Source organism: Lasioglossum baleicum, chromosome 6 (assembly GCF_051020765.1).
Source record: "Lasioglossum baleicum chromosome 6, iyLasBale1, whole genome shotgun sequence".
NCBI lineage: Eukaryota > Metazoa > Arthropoda > Insecta > Hymenoptera > Halictidae > Lasioglossum > Lasioglossum baleicum.
In genome coordinates this window covers 17,673,969-17,694,524 of record NC_134934.1, presented here as the reverse complement: position 1 = coordinate 17,694,524, position 20,556 = coordinate 17,673,969, and the positions used below count along the sequence as shown (strand labels likewise).

General features: G+C 38.9%; 1 protein-coding gene across 4 annotated transcripts; it reads left to right on the top strand.

Moving 5' to 3' along the window:
• The first annotated feature begins 5,435 nt into the window (after nt 1-5,435).
• Nucleotides 5,436-20,507, top strand: LOC143209265 (uncharacterized). 4 transcript variants are annotated; one of them, XM_076424676.1, is made up of 5 exons: nt 5,436-5,620; nt 5,838-7,499; nt 14,615-14,846; nt 15,933-16,230; nt 16,891-20,507. In XM_076424676.1, the coding sequence occupies exons 2-5, from the start codon at nt 7,473-7,475 to the stop codon at nt 18,404-18,406; spliced, it is 2,073 nt and encodes a 690-aa protein (XP_076280791.1). In that variant the 5' UTR covers nt 5,436-5,620; nt 5,838-7,472; the 3' UTR covers nt 18,407-20,507. The 4 variants fall into 4 exon arrangements, with proteins under 4 accessions (XP_076280791.1, XP_076280794.1, XP_076280793.1 ...); XM_076424679.1 differs by lacking the exon at nt 5,838-7,499; XM_076424678.1 differs by lacking the exon at nt 5,436-5,620 and having other exon boundaries at nt 5,649-7,499; nt 15,933-16,234; nt 16,919-20,507.
• Nucleotides 20,508-20,556: the final 49 nt, after the last annotated feature.

The window sequence follows — 20,556 nt, the reverse complement described above, 5'->3', positions numbered from 1 at the left end:
TCCTAATACAAAGTTCAACTTTTCTATGGAAATTCCACTTAGAATATTAGAAATAATAATTGATGATGTTCGTTGCATTGAAACATTGAAGAATATTATAAATAATACTTACCGATGTTCGTTGAGTGAACAGTTGAAGGACAGGATTGTCGACTAGCACTTCCTTGACCACCTTGCCATCTAATTTTTTACAGCAAACTTTACACAGTAAATCTATCTCTTAATCTTACTCTGTGTTTCAACATATTTCTGTCCCCACAGATCAATTCTTGGAACATTTATGCATAAAAAAGTGTAAGGTAATATTAATTCTCGTTTATGAAATATTTTGAAATTACAAATGGAAAAATTATGCTTCCATACTTTCTTATATGTACAATATTTGTAGGAATTTTTTGTCCTTGATATTAGTTTTGCTTTTGATATTTTAATATAGACGAGATACATCTCGTCGTTGCCAGAGAGGATTTGAGATCAAGAACAATAGAAAAATATTAATCAAGTGACAATTACCATTATATGTTAATATTATTCAGGCAATTTTTATTTTGCACACAGATCCGCGGTCTACTGATTTATCAATACAGCGTCTCGAGCATCTGCGGCAAGTGGTACTAGCGTTTTTATCCATCGACTGCCGCAGCACAAGCGAGGTATAGCAGTATAGCAGTGGACTGATGATCATCTAATATAATTGTCCATACCTCCCTGTACTGCAGTATTACACAAGAAGTTTGACGGTGTGCCGAGTCTCTCCGAGACTCGTGTTATAAATGTTTAGAATGTAATATACATAAGTTATGTACATGTACAATATACAAACGCTTTATGTATGAATTTACAATGAATAAATAAAGACTATCTATTAAAAAGAATATCTGCGTATTATATTTATTGAACCAACAATTTTTTCCGAACGTCCAACTTGTCGTAGAGTTATACTACTGATTTCCGCAAATATGTATTTGTCATTGAGTTACTGTACTGATTTGGAATTGCAATATTCCACAAATGTCAATTTTCGCCAATTTTCGGCCGCCTGACTTGTCGTTGAGTTATACTACTGAAATTCGTGCCACCTCCTCGCACATCATGTTCTCCTAATACTTCTCTCAATTTTCGAGATTTCGGAAAATTTTCGCCAATTTTCGGCCGCCTGACTTGTCGTTGAGTTATACTACTGAAATTCGTGCCACCTCCTCGCACATCATGTTCTCCTAATACTTCTCTCAATTTTCGAGATTTCGGAAAATTTTCGCCAATTTTCGAGCGTCCGACTTGTCGCTGAGTTGCACTACTGAATTTCGAATACCTCCTTCGATATCATGTTCTCCTAATACAAAGTTCGATTTTTCGAAAAATTTCGAAAACCTCGAAAAGTGAACTTTGTATTAGGAGATCATGATATCGAAGGAGGTGGCACGAAATTCAGTAGTGCAACTCAACGACAAGTCAGACGGTCGAAAATTTTCGAAAATCTCGAAAATTGAATTTGCATTAGGAGAACATGTACGACTCAACAACAGTTAGGCGGTCGAAATTTTTCGAAAATTGAATCTTGTTTTGTGTATTGTAATATGTTTCCGAAGATATTAATAAAGATAGTAATTCGTCGTGTTCCGTTCTGTAATCGTATCGTATAAACTTTTACGTCATATCTATTCGTGTTTTTCGAGAATCTCCGTAACTGCGTGAACGCGTCATACTAAATTACGCAAGTATACCTATACCTCGTCTGTGCTAATATCACGAAAAGACTGCCAGTTTTACGGGAGATCGAATCACCGACGAGATACTACCACAGACGAGGTATAAGAGTAGATCAATTACCATATGGGATTTCGTGTTTCACATAATAAATGAGTTTCTTACGCCCTCTACGCTGACGATCGATAAATGTTGGAACTAGATCCACGAAAGCGATCACTTTCGCCACCGACGAGATACCGATTTTGATCGCTTTCGTGGATCTAGTTTCAACTTTTATCGTTCGTCATCGTAGAGGGCGTAAGAAACGCAGTTATTATGTGAGACACGAAATCCCATATGGTAATTGATGTAGTATCACAGACGAGATATAGGAATAGACCTGACCACAGTGACCACCGACGAGATGTCAGGTCTATTCCTATATCTCGTCTGTGGTAGTATCTCGTCGGTGATTCGATCTCCCGTAAAACTGGCAGTCTTTTCGTGATATTAGCACAGACGAGGTATATGAGTAGACCAATCAGCCTCGAGTCTGTGGCGTCCTCTCTACATTCATTTCTCACAATCAAATCATAACAATTTTTGAAAACTTTACGGGGTGATTAAGGTACTTAATATTATCGAGAATTTTACTTTACTGAGGCTAAAATCGCCGCGTATGCGCGAGAAATCTTGCATTTATATAAGCATTTTATACATTGAAAATGCTAAATGTTTGGGATGTTTTATTATATATTCTGATAGTAAAATCGATATAATGTTGAGTAATGTAGATCCAGAATTTCTGTAACCCTTATTGAAAATAGTTATGCAATAACAACTATTTCCTAAATTGAGTATAGCCGAATAAGATGCTGAAAAATGCCTCCAAACCAAATTAATTTTTTATTCAAGTCGGTATCCCTACCACGAGGGTAGTTATATAGGGTGAGCACGGTTTAATGAATTATGCTCTATTTCTTCTGTTCTGCTCAACAAAAAATTACAAAACAATTCATGTACATTCTACCTAATAGCACACATGACAGTGAATTATTTTAGAATTTTTAGTTGCAAAATCGATTTTAAACAAAATTCGGAAACATAAAAGTGCCGATTTTATATTGAAGTTTTCACAGTACCACGTTCATATTATTATGCTAGTCGTGTCTCATCATGATTATCGCAGTTTTGTCTTGCAGATTCAAAGCAAATAAGGACCAAATCCTGTTCCAAGCATGTCTTGGCACCAAAATGACCGCCTTTTGCTCATAGAGTATGGTTTAAAGTTTAAAGTATGACTTAACTGCATTCTCAAGCAACACACGTCTACTTTCTATCGTACAGATACATTTATCTGTAGAACTGACTTGAATCTATTATTTCCACAACTAATTTATATAGCCTTTCGCAACACACACCTGCAATTTGTTGATCTTGCTCAAATTTATGAAACGAAACCGACGTCGTACATCTCCGATACCTTATTCTTTATACTTTTGACAAGATATATGGCGCTATTTCGTACGGATATCAGCAGTAGTCTTAAGTCTGTTTGCTTCATATGTACCGTGTATCCGGGAACCTAGTAAATATGTGGTTTCGTGAATAAATCCTCGACATATGTATTTTACAACATACGTTTGTAAAACAACTACCTGACGGTGTTGACACACATGTTACTTTCGACTCTTTACTCGCACCTCTCACCTGGATATTTTCCAAACTCCCACTCTCACTTAATCTGTTTAATAATTGATAACTAGACTGCGGATCTTTATGCATTTATAGGAAAATTGAATAGATGAAATTCCAAATATTGTAGGAAAATTTAGAAAATTGAAGATGTCAATATACGATTTCTTCTCTACTAAAATTACTAAGGGAAGAAAGAACATTCTATTTGCTTTCTATTTCTTACAATCGACCCAGATAATTTATATTTTGCATAAAGATCCGCAGCCTATTAATAACTAATAATAAATAAAGCATCCCAACACCAAAGATACCCTAAAACCCACTATCACGGAGGTGGTTTGGCTACAAGCTCCAGAAGGGGTCCCATGGAAATCACTGACACAGATTTCTCCGACACGGTTTTCACCGACAACATTTCATTAATTTTTTATTTATTAATTAAGTAATTAATGTGGATTGAATGAAAATCAGTGGAAAAACGAAATATGAAACCGAGTGTTCTTGAATTAATTAATTAATAAATAAAAAATTAATGAAATGTCGGTGAAAACCGTGTCGGAGAAATCTGTGTCGATGATTTCCATGGGACCCCTCCCATACAACAACAACTTGGCAAGTTAACATAAGCGTGGTAAAAAGAAACTTCTCTTGCCTTTTGAATAAAAGTCCTTAGTAATACGTACAAAATGTTATCGATTTTATTTTTTAATATTTTCTTATGTTTATATTAGGTTTTGAGAGCCACCAATTCTTTTTGTACTCAGAACACATTATTCTTCCATAAAATGCTTATACATATTATTAATGCATGATAAATTAGGAATAATATAGGAAATTAGGTGTAATAGTACAGTGTTACCCTAGAGATTTTCGACTTATAGAAGTTCGAGTTATCAAGACTGAACTGTACCAGAGAGAATCCTCTCTGACTGTACTTTCAGACCTAGTTAGATGATGGGTTTTTTCGGAAGGGAGTGAGGTCAGTAGGGTGGTGGCGTGTCAACAATCGGGATCCTAGTTTCCTTTTAATCCCTAGCTGACCTTAATGGGGAATGTCGCGAAGTCAGGCGAATGCATCTACCAAATTAAATCCATAAAGTACAATAGATAGTAGTAGTAAGATAACAAATACTGGTTTCGTGACAAACTCAAAAGACCGGCTCGTAGGAACCCGATCGCCGATAGTTTGTGTTTTGCATCTGATCCACGGAAGGAATGCTAACAATATTAACTAGACTCCACGAACAGCGAACTTTGCTTCAATTTCGATTATTCACATCATAACTGCTTGCACGACGATTTACTTTGCAGTTACTGTTCGGTCGCGGAACAGAGACCTTCCCGTTAGAAATTCACCGGTCTCTTAGCAGGCCAAACAATGATGTTTAAACATGTTTAAACAATCGTTAAAGACGGAGAGACACCACTCTTGCACCAATTGTTGAGGATATTTTTCAGTTTATCTTAAAAAATAAGGGTCCAGCGTAAAATCGAACTATATCACGCGATAGAGCAGACTTTTATCTTGAAAAACCACCCTTTAAAGTTTGCTTGGAAAAGCAAAAAGCAAAATATCTTCGCCAGACATGAGCCTCACCCTGTATACGTTTTTATAATGATTGTCCTTATGTAGGCAGCTACAGTTTCATTTCCTTATCATGAAACTTTTACGAACATATTTGCGCCATTTTTCTGATTAAAATGAGACCAAACACGACATGATTCAAAGCACATTTCCTTGTTTAATCCAGAGCCGGGGAACTGGCAGCCCATGGGCCCAGAATCGCCACTTGTGTCCCCACTCTACCTTCGACTTCTGTGACGCTATTTGCCACGGTTCTATCTTTGTCCGGTATTGGCAGAGAAAAGGTAAGTTTTCCCCCTCAATTCGTGCTCCCTCCCCTCATCTGGCGACTCTGCATGGGTCGCACACTGTTTTTTCTTGTCCTGAGTGTCTACTAGCGTCCCCCACCATGCGACTGATATCCTATATGAAAGCAATAGCGTCGGCCAGCAGGCCGCGCCACCTCCCCGGTCCAGGAAATAAAGTCAAGCAGGAGAGGTGGTGAAAAGTAGGAGACCAGAAAATTAATCGGGGGTATCGCACAACGACGGCGGGGGAGAAGTTTCCCGGCTCTGCCCTAAAGCGTAGTACAACATACCGTTTTCGTAACAGAATCATGAAACAATTTCATATTTTGTGTTCCACTTTTGTGCCACAACGAGAACGCAGGTAATCACTTTAGCTAGACTCCATGCACAACTTTTACGCCTAGGTTTTCGATGAAATTGATCAGCCCGTGATTCTACATATTCATTGTGACGTTGCAATTTTTGCGACGTCCGTTCGAAAAAGGTCAACTTGACATTATATACGTGGTATCTTATACATATATTCTCTAGAGCGTAAGATACTGGTTTCCGGAGAAAATCAAGGGACAGTTTTGTAGGCACCCCGATCGCCGATAGAGAGTTTCTGTTTTGCTTCTGGACCACGCCGCGGCGAGAGGAAAACGCCAATTGCACTTAACTCCCCCGACACGTCGCGGAGGTGCGCGAGCGCACGCCTATCGACCAGATTCTCGTCTCTCCTCTCGTTTCCTCGCTGCCAACGGAGGCATGTATGCATTTCACTTGAATCCCGGCTACGGCAACGCCTCAAACGTCTTCCGGGGATCGGAAATGTCCGGTCCCCACGTGGCTACGCGGAAACCATGAGGAAAGGAATCCTGCACACGTCCTGAAAAACAACGCGGCGTCGCTTTCGGCCGGGGCTGTGGATCTTTCGATATGTCGACCTGACACTTGAACTGGTCCAAATACGACCGGATGGTCCATCATTATCTCATCACCGGCGAGCATTGAATTGGCCGCGTCGTCGTTCGAATCTCTGCGAGCAGATACCGCGAAAGCAAGCCAGCCGTGAACGCGTCACCGACGACGGAACAGAAGTGTTTATAAATGTGTGACATGTGACGATGTGAATGTTTGTCGGGCTTATCGGTGGTCGCGCCTGTTTACCCTTTCGTTTATCGACGCGCTAAATCCCGATCTTTCGCAAACATTGCCTCGAAGAAAGTCCGATGCGCCCTTCTCGAAGTGGCCGCGACCCTTCGTAACGGTGCCGCGTTACGTGCGATAGCCCAATAACGGAACCGATGACGCGGGAGTGCGTCAAATCTGACCTGTTTCGACGACACAGAAACGGGATGTCAAGTTCGAGCAACGAGCCTAATCGTAGCCGCAGCAGCAACTCCGCTCCGGTTATTTCTCTACTAAAATGCATCGGGCGAATCGTGTGACTGCATCGAACCGCGTGGAATCGCGGCCTTCCTGACAATAGGGGGTGTCGAATCGAACTGTACACAAGAAGGCTGCAGCGTTGCAAATTGGAAAACCCCCGTCGCCCAGTTCCGCCGGTAAATAGGCCACCTCTGGATGGATTCGATAGAAAGCATCGCCGAGCACACTGGAAACCCATTTGCATCTTGCGGCGATGCAACAGAGTGTGCCAGAGAAATGGTGCGTGTAGCGTGGTGGATCTGACACCGCGTATCCAATCAGAAGAATATCGATCTCAATATTAACCGAAGGCTCATTCGAAAAGCAAAAGTCGCTGGACTTACATAAGGAACGCGTACGGCCTCGCAAAGGCGCAACTTCTTCGTGGAACTTCGAAGAAGAACGTCCTCCGGGTTGGTTGTTCGTCGAGCTGACGAACCTAACAATGTGGCAAACCTAATTAATAATTGTTCGCGGTACACAGCTCCGTTCAGCGAATTTGAGAACGTGGTAGATAATTATGTGTCGAAACGTTTTTACTGTTCGATTCGGAGCTGCTGCCACGAGAGCTGATCACGAGAGCGAAGAGGATAGAGTCGAACAGCGACATCGGAAAGCTAAGAACGTCCGCGATTATCTTTTCAAGGGGATGTCGGACAATAAAACCTCCTCCCACACGGTTTAGCAACATCAGCTGCTGATAACAGCTGGAAACGGTCTGATCGTGTCAAGACTTGCTCATGCTTACGTTCGCCAGATCTTTCAATCACTAGGTATCGGTCAATGAGACAGATCTCGCTGGCATGTGTGATAATTACTCCCAGGGAAAGGTGAGTCGTTGTCATATTTCTTAGCATGCGAACTGACGTTCACTTGCTCCGGGTGCGAAGTAGAGAACAACAACGAATTTATAAATTTAAGGGGAAAACTGCGAAAAAATGTGACACGATTATTGTTTCGCAAATATTCGAAGTCAGAGGTGCGCCACGTGAATTAGCTTGCAATTAGTATTCTTCATACTTTTTATTTGGAAACTACTAACTGCTATTTGTTATTTAAATTGTTTTAGAATTTTTTTATTATACACTTTAATTTGTTATTAGGCTGTGACACATCTACGTTCGCACGATGAAAGAATTACTTCGTAACATATCGGTAAGATGAAAAGACATATTTTCGGAATAGTCGAGCAAGATAATGTGCGGTCAGTGTACTATTGCTTTCGTGCTTGAAGTGATCGTGTATTTGCGTTGTCCGATTCAATATTTTTATTTGTCGCTTACGCTCATTGGAAGAATCGGAAGATTGTAAAAGAAAAGACTCGGAATGGATTTATCATACAACTGCAACTATTTTGAAATGTTTTTTCAATTCCGTGCATACAATTTCTTATTGAAATTATTTCGAATTTTTTTGTTTTGTATTATTAGATAATAGCATATGCTTTATTCACGTTCGTTCTATATTTAATATTTTCATTTGTTGCGTAAGAAATAGCTTTCAATTGGTATTTTCCAAATGCTTTTTCCAATTACTAGTATATAAAATACCTCTCACTATTGAAATTAGTTTGCTTTTTATTTTATACGTTATATATGTTATCAAAAAGATTACATAACACAATTTAAAATGAGACATACAGCAAGAAGCATAACTGATTCCACACACTTCAAATCAGAATAGCTTTTATATGAATGGACCAAACGACTTCAATTTCTCTGTAAGGCTAGAAGAATTAGTTTAGTAAATGACGTCTAATAAATAAGTTGAGAAAATGCATTGGTCGGAATTGTGAAAAACAATACTAAAAATTGATTTTTACAACTTTTTTTAGCTGGCCCAATAACGAAAATTTAGAAAATGTGTTTTGTCAACTGGTATAAATTATATACGCCCTGAAAATTTCATTGAATTTGTTTAATTGGTTTACACTCCCAAAGAAAAAGATAGCACACTGAAACTATATTTACATATTCTTCAGTGTTTCGTAAGCTTCAATTTGTATTTAGACCTTTGTCGTACTGCTATTCTCATAATGGGACGTGGCACAAAGATTAGTGAAAGCGAAATTAGCACAATTTAAGCTCTCTGAGAAAACAAAAGTTGTCTATTACTCAAATTGCAAAAGAAGTTAGCCGCAGTCGAAAAGTTATATACAGGGTGTTTACCTACAGATGGGAGAAAATTTAAGGGGTGGTTCTCGACGATAATATAAGACGAAATTGAAGAATAAAAAAATTGCGATTTCGGCTTCGTTATTTAGTTATTAACAATTAAAAATCCGCCAAAAATGCTGCAACACTTCTAACAAAAGTATACGTTGCGTAAACGTTACATCGAGTGTTCCGAGTCGTCAAATTATTGATCTTCGACTTTGAGTGATAACAAATTATGATACATGCGCGATCATGCTGATTGTGTCAAATTTAAAGGGGAGTTGCCGAGCGTATACTGTTACCTACATTGCAGTTCCCTCGCGATACATATACACAGGGTGTCCCGAAAGTTACTGACCAGCATTTTCAAATGATGAGTGTACGAAAACAATTGAAAATAAGACAGCCGTACTGAATTTTATAGATAACATAATAGCGTCTTCGATTGTTTAAACGGAATGCTACATACTTTCCTTCGTGTCATCAGATAGAACAAATAAAAAAAGTAGTTCCCGCGTTTAAAAATATTTTCGGAGAGTATTTCCTGAACAAACATTGATTAATTTGAAATAATTATTTATTTTCGTAAAAAAGAAACACTCTTCTATCTATTTTTCTAGATATCTATTTACAGAGTTACTCGAATGAATATTCGGACGCTCTAAAAAAGACGATAACTATTTTAATATTGCACTATACGATTGGAACTTTTTTGGGAAGCTAGAGCAATTAGTTTACTACAGGATGTGAAAAAATTTGTTTCAAAACTAGCAATTGATCGGAATTGTAGAAAAAAAATACTAAAACTTGCATTTTCCAACTTTATTATGTGGGCTTATATTGAAAATTTAAAAAGTACGTTTTGTAGGTCCGTATGAACTATATGCACTGTGAAAGTTTCATCGAAATCGGTTAACGCGGGAAAAAACGACAGGCATTGAAAGATGTAAGAATTCTTAGATATAGGCCGAAAATCGTAAAAATCTGCCATTTTTACCATTTTTAAACGTTTGTAGCTCATTGCAACGTCGATCGATTTTGACGGAATTTTCAGAACATGTTTAGTTGACAGAGATCTACGAAACCTATTTTTTTACATTTTCAACATAGGCTCAGATAAAAAAAGTTGTAAAATGCAACTTTTAGTATTTTTTCTACAATTCATTTCAATTGAAATTTTTGAAAAAATTTCTTTTCACATACTATAGTAAACTAATTGCTCTAGCTTCCCAAAACTGTTCAAATCGTATAGTACAGTATTAAAAAAGTTATCGTCTTCTTTATATCTTCTTTATATCTGTATATCAAGTCCGGTAACAAAATTTCAATCAATTTCAAAGAAGTGGGTTAAAAGTATATATAAAAAAATAGTTGATACGTGTGTAGGGATTTAAACGGATCTAGCTATCTTTGCCGCATGCAACCATTATTATCGTTATCACAAAGGAAATGTATACCATAGGAAATTTTTATTTTAGAAGAAAATAATAGAATCTAATTCGGACAAAATTATAAAACATCATGGTCAGAAATCGTACCCCAGACGATCTAATCGAACGGAACCAAAGTATTTACTGATAATAAAATATTGCATGATTTTTACACGCGTGACTCTTCATGTAAATTCGCCAATATTATCATTCTTGATATTATGCTGGACAATTTAAAATCAACGTTACCAATTTGAAAATACTTCTTAATATCCTGAAGGTATAAGCAACAATTTTGGAATGCTGTAACATAAAGTCATTCTATTAGTATAGTTCTCTAATGAATCTTAAATGTATTGGGTTGGCAAATAAGTTCGTTCGGTTTTAGTAATTTATTCCACTCTAAACAATCGAACGAACTTATTTGCCAACCCAATATTTTCAATACACATTCGTTTCATTGTTACGAAATTTTCAAGATAACGAAAATCGTTATCGCTTACTGGTTAAAAAGGGGGCGGTTATTTGCAGTAATGCGGAAGCTCTGTAATCTGTAACGACAAGAGCAGGATTAGTTAACACAAAAGTCTGAAGTTACGATAAATTCACTAACGTCGTGTCGGAAGTACAAGTTCTTTGCAATTACTTCGAAAGAAAATTCAGAAGTATGTCAGTAAGATAATCGATGGACACTTTATATTTGAACACAAGGATGCAGTTCTCTCTCTCGTTGCATAGCAAGAACATTAAAAAATATTGTAAGGTTGAAAATATATCGATTCTATATTGCCTAGCATGTTTCCTAGACATTAATATCGCAGGAAATAAAATAATATTAATATCACAAGAATTAGCAGGCAGATTAATAATATATTAATGACTTCTGAAGCATGTAATGTAACATGCCCAAAATACGATTTAACAATATCATACAGTTACTGGAAAAATGGGAATAGATCGTGGAAACCGATAAATTGATAATTAAAAATAAATAAAATTCGTAAAAATAGTAGTAATAAAACTATCGTTACATCTCAACTTCAAGTGTGAATAATACGTATGAAAAAATCGTGTAATATAATCGGTGAAGCGTATTAAATAAAACCGTGTAAATATGAATCGCGTAACACAAAAACACTGTGTAAAAAGATACTCGGGTGTGTTACGAAAATTAGGGTGCGCAATTTTTCTAAAAACTTGATAGTAAACAATATAACATTTCACGAAAGACGTACATATTTATTAACTGTTTAACCGTGCAGTGGATTTTCAAAATGTACTTATATGCAGCATTAATAATAATATTATGTTTATATTTAATATTCATCCCTATGGAAATGGTAAATAGAAATGTAGTGAGACAGTAAAATTTCATCTGAATCCACAAATAATTATTAATAGTTACACATTAACCCCTTGCCCTACGATATCGTGTCAGACTCGTGATGAAGATTCCGAACAGAGTCTAATAAATATATATATTAAACCGAGATGAAATTCTATTTTGGTTTCGTTAATGAATAGTCATTGGAGAACATGTAGGCATAGAATAGATATAAATTTTCTTCTTCTTTAGGAAATTACGAACTACAAAGAAAGTTCTAATCACTGAAACCGTAAAATAAATCGTAGGGCAAGGAGAGAGTTAAATAATTATTACCATATATCTCACAATCAGTGGGACTGCATCGGCAGTGTCGTCAGATGAGGGGAGGGAACACGAATTGAGGGGAAGAAGTTGCCCCCTCTCTGCCAGTACCGGACACGTGTACGATAGAGACGAAACGTGTCACATGACCGGGCGGAAGCGTGGGGGAATAGCGTCGTAGAAGGGGAAGGTAGAGTGGGGACACACTGTGTATCATAAAATCATATATCCATCGCATTTAAGACTGATTTATTATTGTAAGATGTAGTGAATCTACTACAGAAAAAAAGTGAAAATTCTTCTGGGCAGTAAAATGTATTTTGATTGTTTGTAAATAACCAACTAATTCGACTACAGATTACTTTGTACACCTAATATACATATACAATACAGCCAATTCATTCTAACACTTTTTCACAATCTATTTTTTAAATAATAAAGCGACAGTTTTCGGCTTCGTTAAATTTTAACTGTATCTAAAATTGTTTAACCGTATCTAGAAGTGGTTTGGCGTTATCGCGGTGATAAATGACACCTCACCTGTTAATCTATTTCGGCCGTTTCCGGCCGATATCCACGAAACTTTCGTCGAGATCCGGGCAGTATTTTTTCGAGTATATGGCATTTCGAGTATAGTCAGATGACATCTTTATGTAAAACAAAAATTTTCTACATGAATTGCAGCAGACTGGAGTGAAATAGAAATTTATTTCCTTTCTTAATATGTTTAATAGGTTGAAAATAATATAACAGTATATAAGTTATTATTAGTTAACGTTCTCAACAAATGATTTCGACATTCCTGACATTTCAGCAATCGCTTGAGCGGTATTTCTGTAGATTATTCTGAATGAAACTGGAGATATGATAATTATAAATCTTGATAAGTCTACCAAAATATTTATCAGCTACTAATTATCTCTGCACCGCGAGCATTTACCTCAGTATGTGTTATCACTAGCGATCTTTATAGAAATGTTCCGAGTCAACACTGGTTTCCGTGTAATAATTGCAATATATTTACATTTTTCTAATGTCGTCACAATTTTGTATTTTACATATTCATTTTTGTCGTTAATTTTACCTTTCCAGTTTTAGTTTCATTAACCAAGCTATTATACGATTCTATAGAAGTTTTATGAAGTTATGACCTGGTAGATCAGGGATGGGCACGGGTGGGGCCCCTCAAACGCCTGCTTCTCCCACCAACCTCTCTTCCATGCAACGCGCGCCTTCGTCGCATAGGCCGCGATGCGCGAAGCCTTCGCGAGACATGCGCCCTCCTCGCTACGGGCCAAGCGCGTTCTTTCTCCATGGTAACGGTGGAGCTGGTGGGAGGCAGTGGTCGCTGTGGTGTGGACAGTCTTGCCTCAATTGAGGCAAAAATGCCCATCCCTGTGGTAGATGATTATAATAATTCAAGTAGTTTTTTAAAAAACCAATATTCCGTACATACGTTTATATATGTACATAGTAACCAATTACTATGCTTCCTAACTAACGATTATGTTTGATACAATTTATTTTTCTTGCAAATAGTAAATATTGGAAAAAAATGAGAGAGGAAAAAGTAGTACTGTTTATTTATATGCGCAACGCAATGGCGTATGTAATTTTGTTGTGTTTATATTATTTTGTTAGATATGAAGGTGACCTTCAACTTTTTAAAAAGGGATGCTGTATATTTTTTTATATCGCATGAAAGTACTGCACAGTGACCTTCAAGGTCATGCAAGGTCAGAAGTGACCTGGAGAAACATTTTGAATATTTCATACCAATGTGTTTATAGGTATTCCTTATTCATACGAATCAGAGTGTTGACTTTTTACTTCTAGTTTCTGCTATCATGAGTCAATTTTAGAATCACTTCCGAAACTGATTAGTAATATCGCATAGTAATCGTATTATTTTCCATGGACGAAAAGGCGGATATGGTCAGCGCCCGCTCTAGCGGTTACGTCGCCCCGGACAAAAAGACACATTGCCGCCCCTTAAGAATATATATATATATTTTTTTTTAAATGGAGGTACATATTTTTATCTTCATTAAAAATCATATCATTTTATTTAAATTTTAATATAAGCATTTATTTTAATAAAAGCAAATTTTCTATTAAATGGGTATTTAACACATCAATATTTTTCTCACACTTACAGCCAAAATGGCGTCCCGGACAAATGTCCGCGTTGCCCCCCTCCCCCCCCTAGAGCGGGCCCTGATATGGTACGCATTTATCACCACTCCAATTGAAATAAAAGACAAAGTAAATTGAAATGCCTAGAATAGAAGAATATCCGGACAGAGTACAGCCAAATGAAAATCAGTTTGTTTTGCTTGCAAAGCGTTTGACGGAAACAGGGTCTTCGCAAAATAAATCTCATAATCGGAAATGTCCTCTTTCTGAAGATAAAAAATTAGAAGTCCTCTTACATTTTGAAGAAAATCCGACAACAATGTTCAAAATGTTTCATCCATTTCTGAGCTTGCATGACCTTGAAGGTCACCGTGCAGTATACGGATGAATATAAAAAAATATACTACAGCATTCCATTTAAAAAGTTGCGCATAAATCAACAGTACCACTTTTCCTCTCTCATTTTTTTCTAATATTTACTATCTACAAGAAAAACGCTGGCTGGTGATAGCGCGGACACCCTGTACATGTATTATTAAAGCAATGAATTTACAGAAACAATATTTTCTGTTTAGGTACTGTTACGCGGCGGCGACAGGTTGCGAGATAGTGAGCGGAACCTCTTCAATTTCGAGTTTGACAGTAAGGTTTACAAGAGTCGACTGCGACTGCGAAGATGGCTGATAGGCATACTAATTTTCCTGCTGACATCTTTAGTCATCGTAAACACCTACACCACGGACCAATTCCCGGCCGTACACTTAGGGGCCGTACACTTCGGAACTGTTCTCAATATCTCTTCGCAAGGTATGTATAAATGTATATACATTTTTATAATTGATTGTTCTTATACAGGGTGAGTCACCTAACGTTGCCACCTCGAATATCTTTGCTGTTTTTACAGCCTAAGTATGAAGTCTACAAATAAGGGGCTTTGGAAATCAGTGAGTGATTAACGAGTAGGCTGCGAATTTTTAATGGTTAATGCAAAATAATAATGTGCTGTGTCTGTTATATGGACTAGGAGCTACTTAGAAGGTTTAAACGTGCATGGGTAATTATAGTCACTGAATTTCTAATGAAAGGGAGTATCATTGTAGATGTTTAAATAAGGGTGCTTCCACTTTAAAAAATGAAGGTGACATCGATATGTAAGCCCCACTGAACTATTCAACTTTGTCCTTCAGACATTTGACGTATCTTTAAAAACAACAAAGATATTTGAGGTGGCAACCTTAGGTGACTCACCCTGTATAGGTAGCGAGGTTTCATTTCCTTATCATGAAACTTTTACCAACACATTTGCACCATTTTTCTGATTGAAATGAGCACATTTGGTTGTTAACCCTTCACACTCCAAATTATTTTTCAATTTTGTTGCCAACAACTTCCTACTATTTTAAGTGTTTCATTTGATATTTACTTCAAAGGACACTTTGAAGGACTTTAAAGATTTGTATGATTTATGAAATCATAAAGAAGATCTGAAGTTACTTTAAAGGACAGTTCCTTGACTGCTACTTATTTTAAACAATTTCGTTTACTGGTTCTATTAAATATAGCTCTCAAACTTTGTTGTAATTTATACATATTTGTGGAACTTATATTTGTCTTTAACTAAAAAGTACGACTTAAATAAATAAAGGAAGAACCAAATACATATAAAGTCACGTTTCCTTTACATTTTCCTTTCTCCGATGTCGAGTCACACTCGACAAAGGAGTGCAAAGGGTTAATCCAGTTTCGGTCTGCAGATTCAGAGCAAATAAGGACGAAATCCCGTTCCAAGTATGTCTTTGCACCAAAATGATCATCTTTTGCTCGTAAAGTGTGATTGCAGAAGTCTTAATCTGTTCGAACAGATTTTGCTGACTGTTCGCTTTCCTTTTTCAGATAACTACGTGGAAATGAAGACGTTCTTCACGCCCGTGTCCAACTCCGGCTTCGTAGTCCATAACCAGGGTTGTCGACTTCCAGCGATGGACCCCTTCGATCCGGCCATCACGCGATTCATTCACAAAGAGAAGCCGATTACCTGCGAGCACGGGACTCATCTGCCGCTCGTCGATTCCAACAACACAGCGGTCTACATAAACCCGATGGCGATGCAACATTTTTACAACGAATCCGAGGACGTTAACTGCTGTTGGCGACCGTTCTGGCGAATGAAAGACGAGGATAATGTTGTTACGTCAGTAAGACTCATCATTTATACTTGTAACGGTATACATAACGTTTTCGAAGCAATCGGTGCTTCACGAATTCCAACGGAAAGCTATCGTAAAGGTATCCCGTGAAAGAGATAGTTCAACCCTGAAATTTCAATGTGGATCGCAGCGAAATGATATGCAAAGCCTGTCTGGAAGGTATCCGATTTTTAACTACCGTAAATAACGCGTGTTTATATTAACCGCTTCGCTTCCATGGACGTGTTGTTTGTTCTACGGCCACAGTTTGCAATAAAAAAATCTGAAAAAATTCTCAAAAATGCGCCTTAGGATCCAAAACATGTCACATTTTTTTCAGAATTTTAGAACGCATTGGAGACCGGATAATGCGCAGAATAACGCAAAGTCTCATTTACCCTGTAACTACCCTCACGGGCAAGCTAGAGAGCTGAAATTTTACTCAGAGGGGTTTTTCCTGGTGAGCTTTCGAATGGTTCAATAGCCATTGAAAAACCTCAATAATAATAGTATATATCGCCACACGTGATACTTCTCCCCGCTACAAAATCGGATACTTTCCGAACGAAGCTTGTGCATATTGTGCAATCGTGGCTCAGTACCCTCTCAGCGAAAGTTTGGCTTATTCAATGAAACGAAGCATGTAAAACTATTTTCACTTGCAGATTCAGCAACGAGTGTTTCACCTTCCAGAATTCGTCGACGGTCAGGGCCGAGTTCGTGAAGATCGAATGTTCCCGGAACAAGGAGACGATATACAAGGACTACCACGCGTTCTTGCCCCGTTTCCGATCGATAGAAAAGAAATACGAGGGCTCGAAAGCCGCTAAAGCGAAATCCGAATACCTCAGCGTGTTGATGATCGGTCTGGACTCGGTCTCTAGGATCAATTTCCACAGGATGATGCCAAAGACCGTCGGAGCTCTGGAGAAGCTCGGAGCGGTCGAGATGTTAGGCTACACGAAGGTAGCCGACAACACGTATCCAAACCTAGTACCTGTTCTAAGCGGTCTATCGCAGAAAGAGCTGCACGATCTCTGCTGGCAAACGAAAGACAAGACTTTCGACGAGTGCCCGTTCATCTGGAAGAACTTCAGCGCGGCCGGCTACCGCACAATTTTCGGCGAGGATGCTTGCGGCATGACTACGTTTAATTACTTAAAACCGGGGTTCCGAGCGCAGCCGACCGATTACTATTGGAGGCCGTTCTGCATCGCTTCGGAGAAAGACATCGGTAACACGCACAAGCTGAACGCGAACCTATGCGTGGGGACCAGAAAGACGTTCGACAACTTGCTGCACTACAGCCGAAAAACTGCCACGCAATTCGCCGGGGACCCCTACTTCGGTTTATTCTGGGAGGCCAGTTTGACCCACGATTTCTTCAATTATCCGCAGTTAGGCGACGACTCCTATCACGACTTCATCTCGTACTTGTCCGAGGAACAGTTACTTAACAACACGGCGCTGATAGTAATGAGCGACCACGGGATGAGATGGGGCGAGTTTCGCGAGACGTACCAGGGCAGGATGGAGGACAGTCTTCCGTTTGTGTTCATCGTGTTGCCTCGTTGGTGGAGGGATAAATATCAGATAGCCTGGGCCAACCTCCGCAAGAACACCCGCAGTCTGACGACGGCTTTCGACCTGCACGAGACGTTGATGGACCTGCTACAGCTGAAGAACGTGGAGGAGCCTACTCTGAAAGACCGTTTCAGACGACTGTCGTCGATAGAAAGCTTGCCTCGCGGGATTAGCTGGTTCCTACCGATACCTGATTACCGAACGTGCACTTTGGCGGGCATAGCCAGCCATTGGTGCATGTGTCACAGCAGCAACGATGTACCTTTAGACGACAAGAGGCTTGGGAACAAAGCTCTGTTCCTCGTCGCGGAGCTGAACCAGATGCTAAAGAAGTTCGTGCAATGCGCGACTCTCAAGCTGAAAGAGATCAGGGCCGCGAAAGCGTGGAAAGACAAAAGTGATAAGTCCGATCTTATCGACTATACGATAACGATTCAGACGGAACCCGGCGACGCGATATTCGAAGGGACGGTGCGGGACAGGGGCAAGAATAGTAGCAACAAATTGGTCGGGTCTGTTAGTAGGTTAAACGCGTACGGCAAACAAAGCGCTTGCGTCGACGAGTTCAATATGAGGCTGTATTGTTATTGCCTGTAGGGTCTACGTGTTTCGTCGCCTTCTGTGGTTGCTTTGCCCGCGGCTCTAATATCTTCGGATAGCATTGTCGCAGTGAAATGTACACGGTCTGTCCGGAAAGCAATGCGACCACAGTTTTTTTTAAAAATCTATTGAACATACGAGCACAAACCTTTAAAATCCTTCAAATTAGGACCCTTGGGTGTCGACACATTCCTTCCAGCGCGATTTCCATGCTTCGTATGCTCCCTGGAAGACGTTTTCTGGAACCTCTCGTAGTATCCTCGTTCCAGCCTCTATGACGCGTTCCACGCTTTCAAAATGGCATCCTTTTAGCACATTTTTAATTTTTGGAACAAGAAGAAGTCGACGGGATACAAGCGAGGACTGTACGGGGGTTGAGGAAGTGTTGTGATGTTATTTTTTGCCAGATATGTGGGCGAAGCACCCAGTTGACGGCGATCTCTCTTCTGACGCGCGGTTGACCCTTTGTTTGAGTCTTTTGAGCACTTCCAACTAAAAAGTACCGTTTACTGTCTTCCTGACGAAGCTGCGACGAGGGTACTGCGAGAGGTTCCAGAAAACGCTTTCCAGGGAGCATACGAAGCATGGAAATCGCGCTGGAAAAAATGTGTCGACGCCCAAGGGTCCTACTTTGAAGAACTTTAAAGGTTTGTACCCTTATGTTCAATAGATTTTTTTAGAAAAATGTGGTCGCATTACTTTCCGGACAGACCCTGTATATAAGATGAGTCACACTGTGATAAGATTCTTACCTTAAGGATGTAGAGTACTCACGACATTTCATACTTAACAAATTGAAAATTCATATTTTCGCGGTGTTGTCACCTCTTGGTTGGCTGCTTGTTCACCCACCGGGCGGCGAGATTCTAGTCTGTTTTTAGTATTAGACTGCGGATTTTATGCATTTATGATAATTGCAGTTTGAAAGAATAGGAAGATTCAAATAATTAAAGAGAAACTTCCCAGCCAGCCAGGCCTACTCCGAGCAGACATCGAGCATAGCCTAGCGAGCAGATGGCGGGCATTATCCTGGTCGAACGACGCTCGGAATCTGGACGAATCTGCCGGCACACCCTGCCAGCATAAAGCGTTACCTCTTCTGACGCGGCAGAAGCTTTCGGGCAGATGGAAGGCAGCTCGTTCCTGGATTCTGCCTCGCCGTAAGACCGAGGACCGAGCTGCCTTCCATCTGCCCGGAAGCTCCTGCTGAGCATTCGGCTGACTGGGTTACTTTCGACCAATAAATAAAAGATATAAGTGGCCCATAAGATGCAGACATATTTTTATTTTATTGTGTATAAAGATCCGCAGTCTATTTATTATGTACTCGAACGTTTCAAAGTCCTCTTTTAACTTCCCAGGTTAGAGCAACTGTCCTAAGGGGGCGTGGCACTGCTGCACTGCAAATTGTGGGCACATCTGCAAGCATTTTAAACAAAGTAACTGTTAGAATATTGTTTAAATGCAAAACTCTTAAACTAGAAAGTGGAACTCTTTGTTACACATAAAACAACTTCTTTTTGTACTGTGTTTTTGTTAAAAAACATTTTTAAACGACTTTTACGCGATCCTCAGTCCACGCAGGGTTTTTACATTCGTATGATTTTATTTATTCTTTTAAACAGTGGTTATTCACACTCCTGATGTTTAAATGGTGCTGCATCCCCTTAAGGGGGTGGTTTTCAGGGTCTGAGGAATATGTCTGCCAAACGAATTTTTGAAATTGAATCAATTGTCGAAGCGAGAAGAGTTTGAATTGAACTGTGTAAATAAAACACCGATGTTTGTAATTATTTCTGTTGTTTAGAAAAGCGATCGTTGAGCTTGGTTAAAATAAGTCTAAATCAGGATAACCCCTTACGATGATAATTGTTTAATATTCGATGCGTGCTATTTTCATAAAAAAGATTCAAAAACGAAAATTCTGACTAGGTTGCCATTCAGTTAACACGTTTACAGTCCGAACGTTTAAATTTGAATATAATAGAGATACAATGGCTTCTTTAAAAGTGATAGTAAACAGACTACATTTTGTTGTTGTACTATTTTCGAGCCGGTTTTCGAATGAATAATTTAACTTGTAGTACTTGTACTGACTTTTTAATTAAAATTATTATGAACAACGTATGGAACATGGAGCTGAAAAC